The sequence below is a fragment of the Colossoma macropomum genome, unplaced genomic scaffold (genome assembly GCF_904425465.1).
Source record: "Colossoma macropomum unplaced genomic scaffold, Colossoma_macropomum, whole genome shotgun sequence".
NCBI lineage: Eukaryota > Metazoa > Chordata > Actinopteri > Characiformes > Serrasalmidae > Colossoma > Colossoma macropomum.
In genome coordinates this window covers 12,525-31,406 of record NW_023495386.1, presented here as the reverse complement: position 1 = coordinate 31,406, position 18,882 = coordinate 12,525, and the positions used below count along the sequence as shown (strand labels likewise).

General features: G+C 36.9%; 1 protein-coding gene and 1 long non-coding RNA gene across 2 annotated transcripts in view; both read left to right on the top strand.

Annotated features, from left to right (window-relative positions):
- Nucleotides 1-8,635, top strand: part of cdyl (chromodomain protein, Y-like) — a 32,346-nt gene extending 23,711 nt beyond the window's left edge. The window contains exons 4-7 of the mRNA XM_036562399.1: nt 498-670; nt 1,898-2,108; nt 5,693-5,836; nt 7,496-8,635. Of these exons, the coding sequence (XP_036418292.1) occupies nt 498-670; nt 1,898-2,108; nt 5,693-5,836; nt 7,496-7,651 (684 nt within the window). The 3' untranslated portion in view covers nt 7,652-8,635. The remainder of the gene's footprint in view (nt 1-497; nt 671-1,897; nt 2,109-5,692; nt 5,837-7,495) is intronic.
- Nucleotides 8,636-15,289: 6,654 nt separating this feature from the next.
- LOC118802009 lies at nt 15,290-17,565 on the top strand. The gene is made up of 4 exons (XR_005006607.1): nt 15,290-15,345; nt 16,565-16,719; nt 16,948-17,186; nt 17,372-17,565. It is a non-coding gene; the product is annotated as an uncharacterized LOC118802009 (long non-coding RNA).
- The last annotated feature ends 1,317 nt before the right edge of the window (nt 17,566-18,882 follow it).

Genomic DNA, 18,882 nt, shown 5'->3' with positions numbered 1-18,882 from the left:
CTATTCCTTTAAGAGCTATGTCCAGAACTGACTCACCAAGCAAAATTTAAAAGAAACACAATGTAGCAGACAGTGTCTTCGTTTGTCCTGTTTAGCTTGTAACAGCTGATCCATTTAGTATCTAAATGAGCAAATATTCACCATTTGGTTGCTGGGCAGTGGTCTATGTAAACCTCACTGCCAGAATTGGACCGGCACGCTGGCGAGCTTTCCTCTGTTTGTGCCTGTGTCAGCAGCTGCTGCACTTACTAGAATATCCAAAAAGCTGCTTGAGAATAAACAGATTTTTTTATTTATTTTCTCAGGTACCTAAGATTTTTGCTTAGAACTGTATGTGACAAGTGATTCCAAACGATAGAGTAGATTTAATTGATTTCTTTTATCATTTTTATTATTATTAATTGTTAAAGCATTTTAGAATAAGCAAATGTTTATATTGTTTCATTAGCAAGGAGTGTTGTATCCTGAATGTTTTCTCTGGTGTATGGATGCTGCAGGTGATGAAGGAGGTTCAGAGTGCCATGGCCACAGCATCAGCTGATGACAGTAAGCTGGTCCTCCTGAGTGCTGTTGGCAGTGTGTTCTGTTTTGGCCTGGACTTCATCTATTTTATCAGACGACTCACAGATGACCGGAAGAGAGAAAGCATCAAGATGGCAGAAACTATCAGGTAAAAACAAATATGCCTGCAATTACTAATTGATGAAATTAATGATGTACTAATGTAGAAATGTAGCTTCAGCACAAAGTACAGAAAGCAGTGGGAGTAAGATGTATATGGCCGTGGGTGTTCGGGGTTCGATAGATTCTGTTGATAAAGCTGAAGTGAATGCACTGGTTAAGGTTCTTAGTGTTAATAGTCTTACTGTTGTCTTTTTCTTGCATTGTAGACATACAATAAAGCCAACGTCCTTGCAATACGTAATGTAGTTTTCAGAAAGTGTGCAAAGTGTAAGACTGATAATGCTGGTTGAAGATGTGTATGTGGAAAAAACAGCCTACAAGCTATGTTTCGAGTAGTTACTGACTTACTTCATAATAACAAACAAAGACAATGGAGAAGTGATGGAGAAGGAGAGTGGTGATTAAGCAGTCACTTGCATAGTAATGCAGAGGTCAGATGGATTTTGCAGAAAGATCATACATCACGTAAAATCATTAAAAACTGATCATAATGCAACATTTGCACTTTGGATTGACAGAACTGGTGTTTTAAAAATTGAGTGATTAAAAATGGAAAAAAGGCACTGTTTTTACTAATGGTCTCATAGGACAAAATAATACACGCTGTGTTCAGCAAGCTGGCAGTGGTAGGTGAATGTGGCATTAGGAATCTTGCTGTCATTGATTAGTGGTGGGATTCCTGCAATAACAAGGACTCGAACCTTTGATCTTCCATGTGCATATACTCTGTCATTTGACCAGAATTAATTTTTCAGTTCAGCAGTTGACAGTAAAGAATCTAAGGCAGTAGAAAGCTTTGAAGCAGATGCATAGAACCTCACTATACTAGATTAATAAATACCAAAATTGCTTCATCTGAATAATTTTAAGCTTTGTATGGAAGTCTTCACCACCAAGTATTAAACTCAGTGTCATGCTGTACTTGTGGTTTACATATTTGGCCTTCCATACACTTCGATTTTTTTCAGGGCGGTGTAGGCAGGAGCCATTTGCATTTCGCAATCATAGTTCACAAGTTGCTCCGTATGAAGAATGTTGAGCGTGCTTTCTTAAAAATGCTTCTTGTTTCTTCAGGATAAGGATATCTAAAATAATACATAATAGACATAAGTAATAATTTGCAAATACATATAATGGTGTTAATAATTGTGTGTTAGTTGTCTAAAAAAATATAACATTACACATATAACAAATGTTAATTTTTTGTCCCCAGGACATTTGTGAACACGTTCATCCAATTCAAGAAGCCTATTATTGCTGCTGTGAATGGACCTGCTATTGGGCTTGGAGCTTCCATCTTGCCCCTTTGTGATGTTATCTGGGCCAATGAGAAGGCCTGGTTCCAAACTCCTTATTCAACCTTTGGCCAGACACCAGATGCCTGCTCCTCTATAACATTTCCTCACATAATGGGAGTTGCTTCGGTTAGTACATAGCACATTTTGTTCTTGTCTCTCCACTAAAAAGGTATATAATTCTACTAGTTTCGTAGGATTAATTCAATTTCTGTCGGTTTAGCAATTTTATTATTTCTTTCACTTTCACTTTGGGCTGAGAATAACTTCCATTATGAAAAATAAAATGCACAGTGTATTTGTCGTATGCATTTGAAAATGTATAAAATGGCCAAAAATATTTAACACACTTCCGGAATATAAAAAACATGCCCACAAAATGTTTGAATTACACTCTGGCTTTCAGGGGTGAGGTGTTTTATGTTGCAGTGTGTACTTAAAATTTTTTGCCGTACGGTTAGGAATAGAGGGTGGTCCAAACTTTAGCATTGCATTCAAGATTTAGCCTTGGAAAATACATTGGGCATTTCTAAGTCATGAGTTCCTACAGATATTTTTAGTTTGCTTCATGCACTGAAACTGACATACTGATATAGCCTACTTAACAATACATTATCTCTCTGTCAGACAGATTATGTGATGTTGCACTTTTTACATTGGCCAGTCACAAGAATCCACTCAAATCTGTTAATCTGATCAAACACAACAACTGGCTACAATACGAACAATCAAAAAAATGAACTGTTAAATGTTTTAAATGCTTTAAAATGCTTGACTGACCATCGAGCAATAACAAACATCATGTACCAATGAACAACCATATAAACATAAGCAAAAGCTAACATATCCCTACTTTTACTCAGATAAATCCACATGACAGAAACAAATGAGCTCTTACAGGACTACAGTATGTCAAAAGCATTTTGCAGTTTAATTTAATTTTGATTTTTCACACAAAACTCTGGCTCCCTCACAATTTGAACATTGCACATATCTGTATTTTTTCCTTTTTTCACCCCTCCAACCAATTTTTTTATTTTATTTTTTTTTTTGAGTGAGTGAGAATACTGGATTTTAAAGCGTTTAAATGGTTCTGTTTTAAAACGTTAGATTATGAAAAGTAAAAATATGTACTTTTCCCTAGGAAAAACTTAGGTCAGGTAGACAGTTGTACTTTAAAAGCATTGTTGTGCCATTGAGTGTTCATTTACATTGTTTATACTTCTATGAATGAAAAATGTAGTAGCCAAATATGAGCCTAAAGTTGCTATACCTAATGGTGAGTGTAGACCAATGGGATATAAAGTTTCCCAACAATGGGTTGTGAAGCAGTGGAACTGCTTTTTCAGGAGTGATGGAGCGCTATCCAGTACCTTTAGGATGACTTGGAACAGTGTTTGTGGTCCAGAACGAATCACCCAACATCATTTCCTGACCCCTCTGATGTTCTAATGGCTGAATGCAACTAAATCCTCACAACGATGTTTCAGCAACTTTATTAAAACCCTTATTAATACTTGATTTCAGAGGAAGCATTGCATGAGCAGGTGTCTGCAAACTTTTGCATTTTTCCTTTGTATAACATGTAGTTTTAATTTCTTTAAAATACATGCGAATGTGTTAATGTTTTGTTTTTTTTAAAAGTAGGTCAGTTACAAAATGAGAAGATTGAAAACATTTTTGTTTGCACAATTTGAAGATTTTTTGAGTTAACAATCTTTTTTTTCATCTACACTGGGGTTACAGAAAATTATAATAAAATTTCAATCCTTAAAAAACAAACAATAAAACACAACCCAATGTTTGTTTCTAAAATTCAAGTTTCTTTTAAATCACACATTTTTGCGTGCAATAATGAATTCAAAAGCTCTTCATTATAACTGACTAGATCCCATTGATAATGCATACCCTTACCGTTGACATCAAAGACGCTGGCCAACATTAAGTTTCTTCATGTCACTGATGTCAAGATTGCACATTTAACATTGCCAATTCACTGCTTTTTCTGATCTGCAAGTGTTCTAATTTGTCTTGTCTTAAAACAGCAGAATTAAAATCATTTACTTTTACTTTCTCTCACCATTAAGTTATAATTGTTGCGCTTGTAAAATAAGTAATATAGTATAATCTTTGACAGTCTAAGGGAATATACTGTAAATTTTAAGATAAGCAGCTTAGCTTTCTGTACCCTTTATATATTAAATTTGATATCTTTATCTGACATTTATCAGGAAACAGCTCTTAATAAGCAAGTCTTAATGCACACCCAATTCCAAGAAGATGGGAGAGTGTCTGAAATGCTAATAAAAACAGAAAGCAGTGATTAAATCTGTTTGACCCATTTTAAAATGAAAACGGTACAAAAAAAAACACATTTTATGTTTTACCTTATGAACATCATTGTTTTTTTTGTTTTTTTTTTAAATAAATGCTCATTTCAAATTTGATGCCAGCAACACATTTGAAAAAAGTTGGGACAGGAACATGTTAACACTTAACACTCATTTGGGGACTGAAGACCCAAGCTGATCCAGTTTTGATCCAGTTTTTTTTTTGCCATTCTTCTGTTTTTCAAGTCTTCAGCTGTGCAGCCGTACGGGTCCTGTATTGTTGTATTTTGAGCTTTTCCGCCACACATTTGCAATGGGAGACAGGTTTGGACTGCAGGCAGACCAGTCTAATATCTTCATGCTCTGGTGCTGATGCTGTTGTCACACATGCAGAATGGGGCTTGGCTTTGCCATGTTAAAGTAGGCATGGACGTCCCTGACAAAGATGTTGACTAGAAGGTAGCAAATGTTGCTCCAAAATGTATTTAGCTTTAATGGTGCTTTCACAGATGTGCAAGTTACCCACTAGTACTCCCCATGCCATGACAGATGCTGGCTTTTGAACTTTACATTGGTAACAACCTGGATGGTCATTTTCTTCTTTGGCTCATAGAACACAACGTCCATTTTTACCATAAACAATCTGAAAGTTAGACTCGTCAGACCACAGCACACATTTCCACTGTGCATCAGTCCGTTTCAGATTACTTGAGTCCAAAGAAGTTAGCAGTATTTTTGAATGACTTCTACTGTGCATGGTACAGTCTTGCTTTGAGGATGCAGCAACGTGTTTATTGACAGCAAAGTTTTCCCGAGCTCATTTGGCAATATCCATCACAGAAGTATGCCGTATTTAGTTGTGGTTTTGGCCTTGCTGATTTACACACAGAGATTTCTCCCAGATTTTTTGCAATGTCTCAGTGAGGAGGGTTATTTTTAAACTGTTGAATTTTTTGCTGATACAATTTTGACAAAGTGACGAGCCTCCAATTTTTCTAGCTCATAAAGGACTAGGCCTTTCCTGGATGCTCCTCCTCCCAAACATGATTGCATCACCTGTTTTTTGAACATTGGACTGCATTCTTAAGTCTTAAATTTCCTCTGTCCCAACATTTTTGGAACATGTTGCAGGCATCAATTTCAGAACGAGCATACAAAAACTATTAAGTTGTTAAGATTAAACTTCAAATGTCTTGACTTTTTTTGTTTGAATACAGGCCAAACTAGATTTATATATCACTACTTTTTGTCTACATTTTACCTGCTGTCCCAGTTCTTGAATTTTAGTTTGTATTTCTCATGACCATGTTTACTCTGGAAAACCAATATATGCTGTTCGTTTTCAATTAAGCCTAATTGAACTATCCCCTCCCCTACTTTTAGGCTAACGAGATGTTGCTGAGTGGGAGGAAATTGACAGCCCAGGAGGCCTGTGCCAAAGGTCTGGTGTCCCAGGTCCTCTGGCCAGGGACCTTTACTCAGGAGGTCATGGCTCGCATTAGGGAGCTAGTCTCTTGTAATTCAGTTGTAAGTCATCCTTTTGAACTTCACTTAAAATTAAGTGTTCATTTGCTAGCATTTGTATGTCCATACGGAAAAATAATATGAAAATATTTAGATTATCCATATATATATATATATATATATATATATATATATATATATATATATATATATATATGCATGCATAGGAATTACTAATATCTCAACTGTAGTATTTGTAGGTGGATATACACCGATCAGCCATAACATTAAAACCACCTCCTTGTTTCTTCTCTCATTGTTTTTTTTATCAGCTCTACTTATATAGGTATCATATATATATATAGGTGCACTTTGTAGTTGTACAATTACAGACTGTAGTTGCTCTGCATGCTTTCTTTTTACCATGTTGTTCAATGGTGAGGTCCATCACAGAGAAGGTATTATTTGGGTAAATGATCATTCTTAGCACTGCAGTTGGTAACATGGTGGTGGCGAGTTAGTGTGTGTTGTGCTGGTACAAGTGGATCAGACACAGCAGCTCTATTTGAGTTTTGATACACTGTGTCCACTCACTGTCCTCTCTGTTTGACACACCTGCCTTGTTGGTCCATGTTGTAAATGTAATCTCAGAGACAAACGTGTCTGTTACTGCGCGGTTTGTGTTAGTCATCCTCTAGTCCTTTACCAGTGGTCACAGGACGCTGCCCACAGGATGATGTTGGCTGGATATTTTTGATTGGTGGACTGTCTCAGTCCAGCAGTGACACTCAGGTATTTAAAAACTCCAGCAGCACTGCTGTGTCTGATCCACTCATACCAGCGCAACACACACTAACATGCCAATACCATGTTAGTGTCACTGCAGTGCTGAGAATGATCAGTTACCCAGATAATACCTTACAGGGTATAAAGCGGCTAACAAAGTGGACTACAGTCTGCAGTTGTATCGTAAGTGCATCTTTATGGTAAGTGGAGCTGATAAAACGGACAAGAAGTGTAGAAACAAGGAGGTAGTTTTAATATTTTGGTGATCAGTGTATGTATATGTCTTTGCAGTAGTGAAAAATGCCATTTCAATAACGTTGAAATGTATAATTTGTATTTGTATATTTGTACTATTAGGCATATGTAGAATTTCCAGGATGTATTTACAAAATAAAATCTCAGGCAGGTATTTATACAGTGTTACATTTGACAAAATAGTATTTAGACTTACATTGCACCAGATGTGTGTATATTCATGGTCATATAAATATTAATTAAGAAATTCACATGTAAGATAAAAATATCTACCCTTATAGGGGTTATTGGGACATATATGCCCATTTATCAGATTTTCATACGGATGTATTTATACATTTGCCCTCAACTTCATATTTTTCCCCCCATTTCTCATACATTTCATTGAAGGTCATGCCCAACTGACCTCTAAAACAAAACAAATCCATATGCCATTTGTGTGAAACATTAGCTTGTTACATGCACAGTAGTACTATCGCAGTATCTCTTTGTTATATATGCTAGTACTGGATTTCAGTAGCAGTAATTGTATCTTAATTGTTTAAAGTGAATTTTAGTAAATGAATATTTTTATCTGTATAGCTTCACACTGCATCATCATCCATAAATCATTTTCTTTTTTCTTTTTTCTGTTTCATTTTACTTTATTGTCATGCTGATGACGCCATGACAACACTGTAGGTTCTGAGGGAGTCCAAAGCACTGGTGCGGAACATTAACCGGGCTGCCCTCGAGCAGGCCAATGAGAGGGAGTGTGAAGCATTAAAGAGGGTCTGGGGCTCTCCTCAGGGCATGGACTCTATACTAAAATACCTTCAGAAGAAGATCAATGAGTGAAATGACTGCTAAAAAGTAACCATTATATGCTGGACACCATTCACAAGTGCCTGATGTTAAAGACAGTTTTAGTGCGACAAAACGGCATCATGGTAAATCCCAATATTGACCCCTCTTATTCATTAGTTTACTGAAATATGGGACTTCAAGGCCTTTACCAAGTACAAATGTTTTTGTTTTTTTTCTTTCAGTAGACAACAAGGTGCCCTGCACCCTGATAATGACTGTAATGTGTAATCCGTTATGTGTGTTTTTGTCCTATGGGTTACTAGCAGGAAACTTGGTTCAGGTAAAAGATGATTTTTTTTTTTCCATTAAAATGGTTAAAAAGCATTTTATGATTGGGCTCTGTCCACTGAACACCTTGTGATAACAGGTTTAATGGACTTCCTGATAACAGTTCTGTCTTTTGTTCTTTTAAGAAAATGCTTAAAATCATTATGAGTACCTGTGTTTATATTCTGTCTTGAACTAATGTTGTTCATCCACACATTATTTACTAGTTTCCAACAAAACATCTCTTGTGCAAAAAAAAAAAAAAGACATCAATCTTTTAGTCATGTATGTTTGTACATATATAGCTTTGTCAAACTTCCAGCTATAAAATGTGGAAAGTTATTTAAAATATGTTTATATTTAGTATTTATTGAACACCCAGTGTTTGGGAATAATGATTTCTTTTGTGTTTTTCCCTTTGAATTGGTTCACTGTACGTTTAATTCTCGTTTGGCAAGTCCCCTAATTGTATTAGGGGACTTACCAAATGAGTACTGTTTTTATTCTGAGTTGTTTCATTTATTTTACATATTATAATTTGTCTTTCTTTCTTTAATGTGATATATTTTTTTAAGTTTTAGGAGGGAAAAACTGACTGGTAATGTATAGCTGTATAATGTTTTCTACTCTACTAAAATAATTTTCCTTGTCTAATTTCTCGATTGAAAATATAGTGGATTAAAACACTTTTGGAACTGGTTAAAAAAATTCCCTTTGAACGGAATCTGCCTTCTTTTTCTTCATCATACTGTTCCTGATTAAAAAAGAAATTGTAATACTGCAGGCTTATAGTTTTTGAAAGTGTACTTTAATGACAGTTACTCTTACGTCAGCCTCATAGGCTTGTGATAGACTAGTAGCAAAATCTAAAATATTTGTGCTGTGATCTGAGCACCCAAAAGATGTTTTGACTGGTTCAAAGAAGTTAAATACTTCAATTTTATAGGTCTCTCATTGTTAAGTTTGAGGTAGAGTTCGGTGAACTAGAACCTTTATTTTACCAGCTGACTTTAATGTCAATGTCTTTAAATCTTCTTGACCTTTATGACAGCAAACATAGCTTCAAAAAGTAAAAGAGTAGGAAGACTTCATTCTGTGTCTTTGTGCTTCATGCATATTTTTTGGGGAGCACATGAAAGACGAGTCATAATAACAGAAATGAGCAATAGCCATTGAGAGTGCAAGAGAAAACTCTTGAGCAGTAGTATACAAGTAGACCAATTGGGCATTCTGTGGCTACGAAGGGAAGCGACTAACCAAAGACAAGTAAGCAGCAAGGCAATTCCTGCTGGTCTTTCCTGAATGCAGACCGGACGTCACCCACTCCTGGAGTACGCCCTCGCCGCCAACAACCTTGTTCAGGTGGATCAGTGCTGGACTGTGAGACTGTGGTACCTTCACCTCTAAGTTCAATAGTTTCTAGTCCTCCATGGCAGAAATGTCCTATCAGTCTATAGCCATAGTTGTGAGACCCACTGTCTTATACATGCACAGGGAGGGGTTTTAAGGCCAATTTTAGATCTGTGTATTGAACATGCACCTCAGAAGGTACAAGTTTAGAATGCTCACACATGCAGCATTTTGTACATCATGACTGCCGCCATGTTCTGGTTTCAGTAGGTATCGTGCTTGAAATGTGCCAGATTCTAAGTAAATTTTCTTTTAAAAAGCTTTTAAACAGTATTTCATGAACCTCAAAATAGATGTTATTGTGGTATTGTTGAATTTTGGTTATTGGTTATTATTGGTTATTGATTCTCTTGTTGAGTATTAGATTTATTCTTGAGTATTGTTTTTGTCTTGTTTATGATACAGGATGATTGTAAAGAAGTTTGCAGTATTTTTATTGCAGTTGCTCTTGTGTGGAACCCAGGAAGACTAGCAACCACTTTATGGAATCTAATGGGGATCCTAATAAAGAATAATGTGGAAACCATTCTAAGAAGAAGTGATGGGCACCATCCTGGTTAGAAAGCTGGGCACATCAGACAGGGGCAACCCATGAGTGAGAAGTCAATAAAATGGGTGTGGAGCTAACATTTACAGTCAGCCCACATGAATTACCTGAAACTAACAGTCTTAAGACAAGACATCTCGCTTTTTGTTTGAACAGACAACACTATGGTGATAGCTTATATAAACTGATTCATGTGTTTTACAGTTGGGGGCAGACCTGCCTGCTATGGGGAATGGCAACTAATGGTAAATCAGATCTAGGATTGTTTTGTAGCCACACCTTAGATCTGTTTGCCATGAAGGAGAATCAGTGCCCCCTCTATCGGGAGGTCATAGAACAAGTAAGAAATTGAAAATGGAGAAAAAGAAGTCTGCATCTATAAGGAAATATAGAGTGGTGGAATTATTTAAAAGGCTGTTTTGTCAACTAGCTTTCCCCAGTGACCTAATAAATTAGCTCTAAGATGCCTTGGTCTTGTCTGGTTTCACAAGCTAACCTAAGATTTTTATGGGCAGAGCCTGGATGGGAGACTGACTGAGATTCCTGGGCTCTGTAAGCTTTCAAGCCCTATGTGTAATGTAGCATGTCATACTTATAGCCAAATGTAAATGATAGTATGGAAAAACAAATAAAAAAGGGGGAAAAGAATTCTCCATCTTTTAGGTTATATGGAGTGGTGGAATACTTTAAAAGGCTGTTTTGCAAGCAAGCAATCGCCAATGACCGAATAGGGTCAAATGGGGTCAAATGGGATTCGTAGGCTATGTAAGCTTTCTAGCCCTACCTTTTATTTAAATAAGTCATCCTTGAAAACAGCCAAAAATTTAAACAAGGAAGAAAATAAAAAAGGGGGAAAAAAAGCCAGGATCTTCCTGGTAAGTGTCTGGAGGGAAGACTGACTGACATTCCTAGATTTTTAAGCTTTCCAGGCCTGCTTTTTATTTAAAAAGTCATGTATAAAGCTAATTATATGTAAATGATAGTATGGAACAAGATCAAAATTTCTTGAGTGCAAAAAATTGGATCTATTATGTTGTATTGAGTGGTGGAATACTTTAAAAGTTTTGTAAGTGAGCTGTTCTTAAGCTAAACCAGGGTTAGTCTGGTCAGGGCCTGAATGGGAGATCAACCTAGATAGGCTCTATAAGCTTTTCAGCTCACTCATTTGTTTTGAAGGTCATCCTTAAATACAGCCAAATGTAGATAATAATGGAAGAATGTAGATGGAATGTAAAAAGGGGGAAAATGTCTGCATCTGTTACGTTATACATAACATAGTGCTGGAATACTTTACAAGGCCATTTCATCTGCAAGATTTCATAAATGACAGAATAGCTTGAAGAAGCCGTGGTATAGTCTGGTTTCACAAACTAAGCTGGGATCAGCCTGTTTAGGGCCTGGATGGGAGACAATTTCTGATCAACCGTGGTGATTAGTCAGGGTTTTACTATATTCCCAATTCTTAAATTAAATCTTGGAAGATCAAATCATAACCTGGTTCATCTTCTGCCTGTGTACAAACTACTTGTACATAGGGAGCCGGCTGTCACCTGCACAGTGAAGAAATGGTCTGGGGAGACTGAAGAGGTTTTGAAAAATTGTTTTGACACAACTGTGTGGGAAGAACTGTGTGATCCTTATGGGGAGAACATCGACAGTTTCACATACTGTATAACTGATTACATAAACTTTTTGCATGGAAAACACTGTACCCACCAAGACTGTTTTGTGTTTCTCCAACAACAAACCATGGATCAACCCTGATATAAAGGTTCTCCTGAAAAAGAAAAATAGGGAACACTTAATAATAATGACTTATTATTAAGAAGAAACTTATTATTAAGAAGAATTATTAAGAACATTATTAAGAAGAAACTGAGCCTAGGCCTCAGAGCCTCCATTTCACATTATATTTTTTACAATCTAATGGATGGGTCATTGATAGCAGATCCTTGCCTGGGTTTCAGAGCTGTTGACACAATTCCTTTCAACTACCTGAACAGATAAGGATTTTGGTTAAAAGACCCAAGGACTTTGCCTCCATTTGAATAGGAGCTTGGAGGAATACTATAAAGAATTAACTTAAATAGGAAACTAAAAATGTGAAGAGAATTCTGTAGCTCAGGCTAAGGATCTAGTAACCATGACCCAGACTTTTAGGCTTAAAAAAACATAAAATCTCAGCTTTGAAACAAAGGTCATGGGCTCACTATCTAATACTCAACACTTAATAATAATGACTATAACATTGGAATAGGAGCTTGGAGGCTGAGTCGTTGAGTCTTTGAACAAAAATGTTCAGATAGTTGAAAAGTAATTGTGATAACAGCTCTGAAACCCAGGCAAGGATTTGTTATCAGGGACCCTTCCATTTAGACTGTAAAGAATAAAATGTGGAATGGGCGCTCTGAGATTAGGCCCAGTGTTTTCTCGCCAACAAAAAACAACTTAGAATATAGCAAACAAATTTGGTTGGGAGGTCTGAGGCTGAGGCCCAGGGTGCTATATATATAGCAATAAACATCCTGACGCCCAGGCAAATGTCCAGTAGCATGAGTCAGCCATTTAGACTCTAAAGAATAAAATTTGGAATAGGAGCCAGGTCACAACATCATATCACCAACACAAAATCGCTTAGAATAAGGCCAGGACCCAACCACTTAGAATAGGAACTATAATATTTGAATGGATATTTTGAGGCCAACGCCCAGGGTCTTTTCACTGCTATTCTGAACTGAGGCCAGTGATGAAAAGAAATTGCAATGAAAGCTCTGAAGCAATAACCAGTATCAGACATTTTATCTTGAAAAAGTAAAATGGGACATTAGCTCTTATACATGGGCCCAGATGCCTCTAACCAATTACCTTAGAATAGTGAAAAAAGAAATGTGAAGAGAATTCTGTAGCCCAGGCCAAGGATCTAGTAACCATGACCCAGACTTTTAGACTTAAAAAACATAAAATCTCAGGATTGAGCCAAAGGTCCCACTATTAACCCAAACCTTAGTAATAATGGCTGTAACACTAGAATGGATGCTTGGAGGCCCAGCCACTGGGTCTTTTAACCAAAATTCCAACCTGTTCAGATGGTTGAAAACAAATTGTGATAACTACTCTAAAACCCAGGCAAGGATCTGTTATCAGTGACCCAGCCATTTAGACTGTAAAGAATAAAATGTGGAATGGGGGCTTTGAGGCCTAGGTGTTTTCTTGACAACACAAACACCTTAAAATACAGTGAATACATTTGTTTGGGATGTCTGAGGTCTAAGTTACACAGAAAATGTGATTGTCTGCACTTCAGAAGTACTCAAACGCTTCAGAAGGGTCAGAAACTCTATGCAGTATTGTTTTTGTGAAGAAATGTTAATGATTATAAAAGTTTTGCTAGAAAATACCTTTTAAATGTAAAGGAACTGACCAAAAAACACATTTTCATGAGAAACAATACTAAACCTTTACGTGGGTGAATTAATCTATACAATACTGAAATCGTCCTTGCAAATGCTAATTCACACTGAAAAGGCATTCACAAGTGCTCAAATGGTGTAGAAATGCAAGAAACCCTATACAGTGTTGTCTTTCAGTAAAGATATTATAATCTTTTATATTTTTAAAACTTTAATATGGGTGGCAATATGATCAGTACAATATTAAAATAGTCGGTATGGATGCTAAATTACACTGAAAGTTTAATGTTTAGTGAACTCCACAAGCGTAAACGCTTGAGAAGAGTCAGAAACGCTGTGCAATATTATATTCTCTGGGAGACGTTTTAATGATCATAATCATACATTTCTGCCATAAGACGCCCTTTTAATGTAATAGAAGTGACCTAAAATCACATTTTCAAGAGAAAGAATACTAAAGCTTAAACTTGGGTGACTACACCTGTACAATACTGTAATCATCGCTATAGACGCAAAGTTGCACTAAAAAGGTGTTTACTGTATTTCACGAGACAGGAATGTTGTGGGGGTATTCTCTTTAAGTGAAGACATTCTCATGACTGCAAACAGACATTTCTGCTAGAAAACACCCTTTAACTATAATGGAACTGACCTAAAATCATATTTACATGAAAAGGAATACTAAAACTTTAACTTGGGTGACTAAACCTGTATAATACTGAACTAGTTGGTGTGGACCCGAAGTTAGACTATGTTGTTTATTAAGTAGCGATGATGTGAAGATGCTGAAGAAGTCTCCGCTGACACCGCATTACTTGCATAAGATGTTTATTACAAAGTAAAATGGTATCATATTAAGCACTATAAAGTACCTGAGAGAGGATCCGTGCCAATTGTGTCCCCTCCAGAACAGAATATCCAACTGTTTATATAGGGTGCTTGTTGTTGAAAAAGCAAACTGAACATATGGCCCTTTTTAAATTGATCTCATCTATGTGGAACTAAGAGATAGACCTTTGGACCAGGAGGCCTTTTTAATGTAAACATTCCAAATCCTGCAGGACAGATAATACAGAAGACTTCAAACCTCACCTTATACTTATAGAAGTTTAAGAGTGTTTTTACCTTCTTCTATAAAACTATTCTTCTAAATACACCTCAACTAGAAAGGTGGCACCCTGTTTACTAAACTCCAAAAGGGCTCAAATGCTTTATAAAAGCTAGAATCGATATGTAGTATTACCTTTAAGGGAAAACATTGTAATGTTTACAAAGAGACGTTTCTGCCACAAATACCCTATAAATGTAAATGAAGTGAGTAAATCACAATTTAACGACAAAAAATTCTAAAATTTTAACTTGGGTGATTAAACCTGTACAATTGTGAAATCGTGGTTTTAGGTGGTTGCTTACCCTGAAAAAGCGTGTAAAGTTTTCACTTAAACATAAGGGACCACGGTAAAGTTAGTTTTATTTTCAATATTCGTCTTTTTGGCACTAATAACATTTGATCGGACTACGGTAGTCAGTAAAGACTTACGTATTCATGACAATATGACCACAGAGAGTGATGCACACATGTGCTTTTGCAGTTTGGGCAACATTTAACCTACCGCTCTATTTGTGTTAATACCATAGAACTGAGACAAGTTTTTCAATCAGAAGAAAAAGCATGCACTTCTAGACCATGCCTACATCCATGCACAGGCATTTGTTTTCCTCCAAAGCGTTTCTGTGCATTTAAATACACATTTTAATTGTTCATGCTAACAATACACACCGTCAGACAATAAAATGTCAACAGCTCCATAAACACGGTGTCCATACACATCTGATTAATTGTGTCCTTTCTTCCACTGTGAGAAGTTAACTCAGTACTATGGGTCTGAAAGGATGTATAGCTGTCAAGAAGCCTAACTGAAAAAAGGAGACACATCAAACAAAGATGCTGCTGATGTTCTCAGAATATTGGCCCCCAGAGTCCAGACCAGATTACGTTGACTGTGAAAAGCAGAAAATGCTAAACCAGCTTCTAAGACTGTACTTTGAAGGTGTGGAAAAATATAACTGCTTATTAATTTTGAAAAACTGAAAGTAAGGAAGCTGTATGAAGGCAAAGTGTGGACACACTAAATCCTTTTTTTTATTTTTTTTTATTTCATATTTAGTGGTTAGGACTTTTTTTCCTGAAGCTGAAAAATGAATAGATTTTATTTCATGGCCATTTTGACTGGAAAATGAATCAATCAAAGAGTGATCTGACTTTTGTACAGAAACTAGTCTTTCTTTGGAAATTGCTCATAAATGCATCATAAATCCCAGCTTTGTGGAGCATCATGAGCATAGGACTTTACTAAATACTGTGGGCAATGCATCAAAGACTCTCTGGACTAATAAAATAAACTTTTTTCTGTTGCTCTTTACCTTTTGTTATAAATCTCACCATTGTTGGGTGGATGCTGATATCCAGACAAAGTTGTAGCTGTGTGTAATTCTTTCAGCTTTTGTAATTAATTCTACGGTTCTATGGGGTGAATAAAATCAGCTAATTTTTATGACCCAACCCTGATCGGTGCTTCATTGTCCAACAGTTTTATCTAAAAGCTTCTTGGTTGTGACAGTGGTGTTTGTTCAGGTATGCACTAATAAACTGTGGAGCCAACGTTAATGACGGTTAGATAGAGAGAATATGCCTTGCCATTTTTCTTACTGTTTGACACAAGATGACCCAGTTGCATTTTATACAATATTAACAGTTTTCCTCTCGTCTCTGTGGTAGGCTTTTAATGAAGGACGTGCAGTCCACTTTGGGCATTTTTGAGGGACAGCCAGGCAACCTTTTTTTTTTTTCTTATGATCAGGCATCCCTAGATAAGGGAAAGTATTATACTGGAGGGAAGCTGATTGCCTGGTCTCTGTTGCATGGGGGACCAGGCATTAAGGCATTACATCCCAGCCTTTATCAGTTAATGTGTGGTCAGGCTCTAGATCTTGAAGGATTTGATATTTCCATCTTGCCAAACAAGTGTGTGCAGGACAAGCTTCAGCAGGTATTCTGACACTTTGCCATTTTTTGCTTTGTTGTTTTGAAGTTAGAGCTCATTTTAAATTTTACAGAAATGAACTTTGAGGGGGGAAAAAGAACCGTGTATTACTTTGTTTCTTATCTCGTACTTTAATATTTTGTTGAACAACCTAAAACACTGTATATTTAATGTAGCCTTAATTTCTGTTTTGGTTTCTATGCCTTGTCTTCTGCTGTATTCTTAGATAAAAGAATGCAAAACTGAGGAGGCATGGAAAAACCTTCAGGACGGTTTGGGTGACTGGATTGCAGACTGTGGTGTGCCAGGGGTATATGAAGCCAAAGTCCATGACATTCCTCAGATACTTTCCCAAGTTGTGAAGCATTTCATCTTTCACAGGTATTATTCCCAGTACTGTCAGGACTTAATGTTTTTTGTGCTCCAGGTATTGCACAGCAATACCTGATAAAATAGTAGACAGGATTTTTTGACTAATATTATTGCTTAGTGCTAATAACGGCTTATTCTGATTGACTAGTTGGTGCGATCCTTCTAGCTAATTATCACTGTAAACTTTTTCTTTTATTCATTTAGTGCAAATATTTAATTTGTTAATTTTTATTTCAGAACTGCAAACATGGTTGAGCAGTTTAAACAAGGAATCAACTCTTGTGGCAAACTTTGGGAAACTGTGGAGAGGTACTGGAACACATTTCAGTGCCTGTTTACACACACAGAGGGACCACTGACAAGAGCTGCCTTTCGGTGTCTTTTTGATGTCATTTGGAGTGACGAAGGGACGAACAACAAGGAAGTTGAAGAGGACACTATGTTTGTATGGGAATGTCTTCTCAACAGTGTGCAAGGTAAAATCCATCCTGCTTGTGAAGTTGATAATGCTGTTGTGTACTTTTTACTGTGCAGTCTGGATGTTATTATGGAACAGTATTTAAATAAAGAGCACAAAATGTTCACAATATCAAAGCTGTGCCACAGTAAATTCCTAGTTTTTGTGTGTGTGTGTGTGTGTGTGTGTGTCTGTTTTTAACAGAAAAACAAACTCCTTTCACCTTTGAGGACCTACTGGTGTTACGGGAGCAGATGCAGTACCACCTCTTGGATTTCCACAGCGACTTCAAATACAGTTTTATGATCAGGGCAATCGTTTTCCTTATGCCTCAACTTGCTCTGTGACACTCTTCTTTCCTCGTGGCATCCAGAATTAAAATGAGTTACTTGATCTGATGACTGATGCTGTACTTGGTTCTTTGGGATTTGGAAAAGTTTAGTCTGTAGTCTAGCCAGCTGTAGAAAGTTTGAAAAAGAATTTCCATAGCTATATGTTCACCTGAGGAATTAATGTTCTACACATTTTACTCTCAGTGTTGAGCCTGCTTTAGTTATTTTATGCATTGCAATGCAAAAAAACTCACTGACCTAAGTGAGTATCTGTGATTTTAAAAAAAGTTATATGCTTTTAAACAAAGCTACAACAAGCTTGTGGATGATGTTAGTCAGTTTAGTTTCTTTTTTACGTTTGACATTTTTAGTATTGTAATCACCTTTGGAACAGTTTCTGTTGGTGCATTACAGTTACAAGAACAACAGTTTAATAAATCTTTGCTGTTGTAAATGGCATGGCTTCTCTATGTAGTGTGTTTTACATGAAAAAAAAAAAAGGGAAATTTTCAGTCTGCTTTGTGTTTACATCCTAACAAGAACTACACATTGATGTTGTGTATATACTGTACAATCTTTTTTGGGCTTTTTTTAGCAAAATGTCAGAAAGCATTAGGCTGAAAGCATAGTGGTGTTCTCCCTACAGCAAGTTAAATATTTGTCTTTCAAATCTGCAATTCTTGTGAGGACATCCTGAAGAATCTGCTGTTGTTCTTCGTTAAGGTGGATGTGTGGTCGCCTCACCACTACTGCCTGGTCAAAGACCTCTTCTTCGGCTTCTAACTGCTCTAGCTGCACACCATGTTGTGCTAGCAGTGTTTCCAAGTTGTCCTCACTGTATGGGTTCTCACCAAAAACGTTGCTGATTGCAGTACTGTCTACTAGCTGGTTGCCAACCATGCCCTCCAGCCACTTTTGGTTAGGGGTGCAATAATTTTCGCTCCTCATGCTGTGGTTGTTCCATGCATTTCTGAAAGTGTTCAATCTCTCTCTAATTTCTGGCAGGTACACTGTTTGGAGCGAGTATTTCTGGATTTCATTGTCTGGTTCCAGAAGGCCTTCATTCTCGTAAGAGTAAAATAACTTGTAATAGTAATGGATGACATGTGTGAACACATCCCTCCAGAGGCGTTCAATTCGTTGATTGTGGACTGATAGCCCAGTAATGTGGCTACCTCGTCCTTCCCCATTCAGCAGGTTCATTAACAGTGCTACCAGTGTATTTTCACCCCCTTGATCCGATCTGACCCTTGAGGGAAGTCCGTACCGACAGGTTGCCCTAACAACGTGAGCCAGAACTGTCTGGGCAGTGTTGTCTGTACTGGCGGTCAGGTAGGTGATAACCGGTGAATATCCGTCTATACCGCCGTGCGTCACTATACC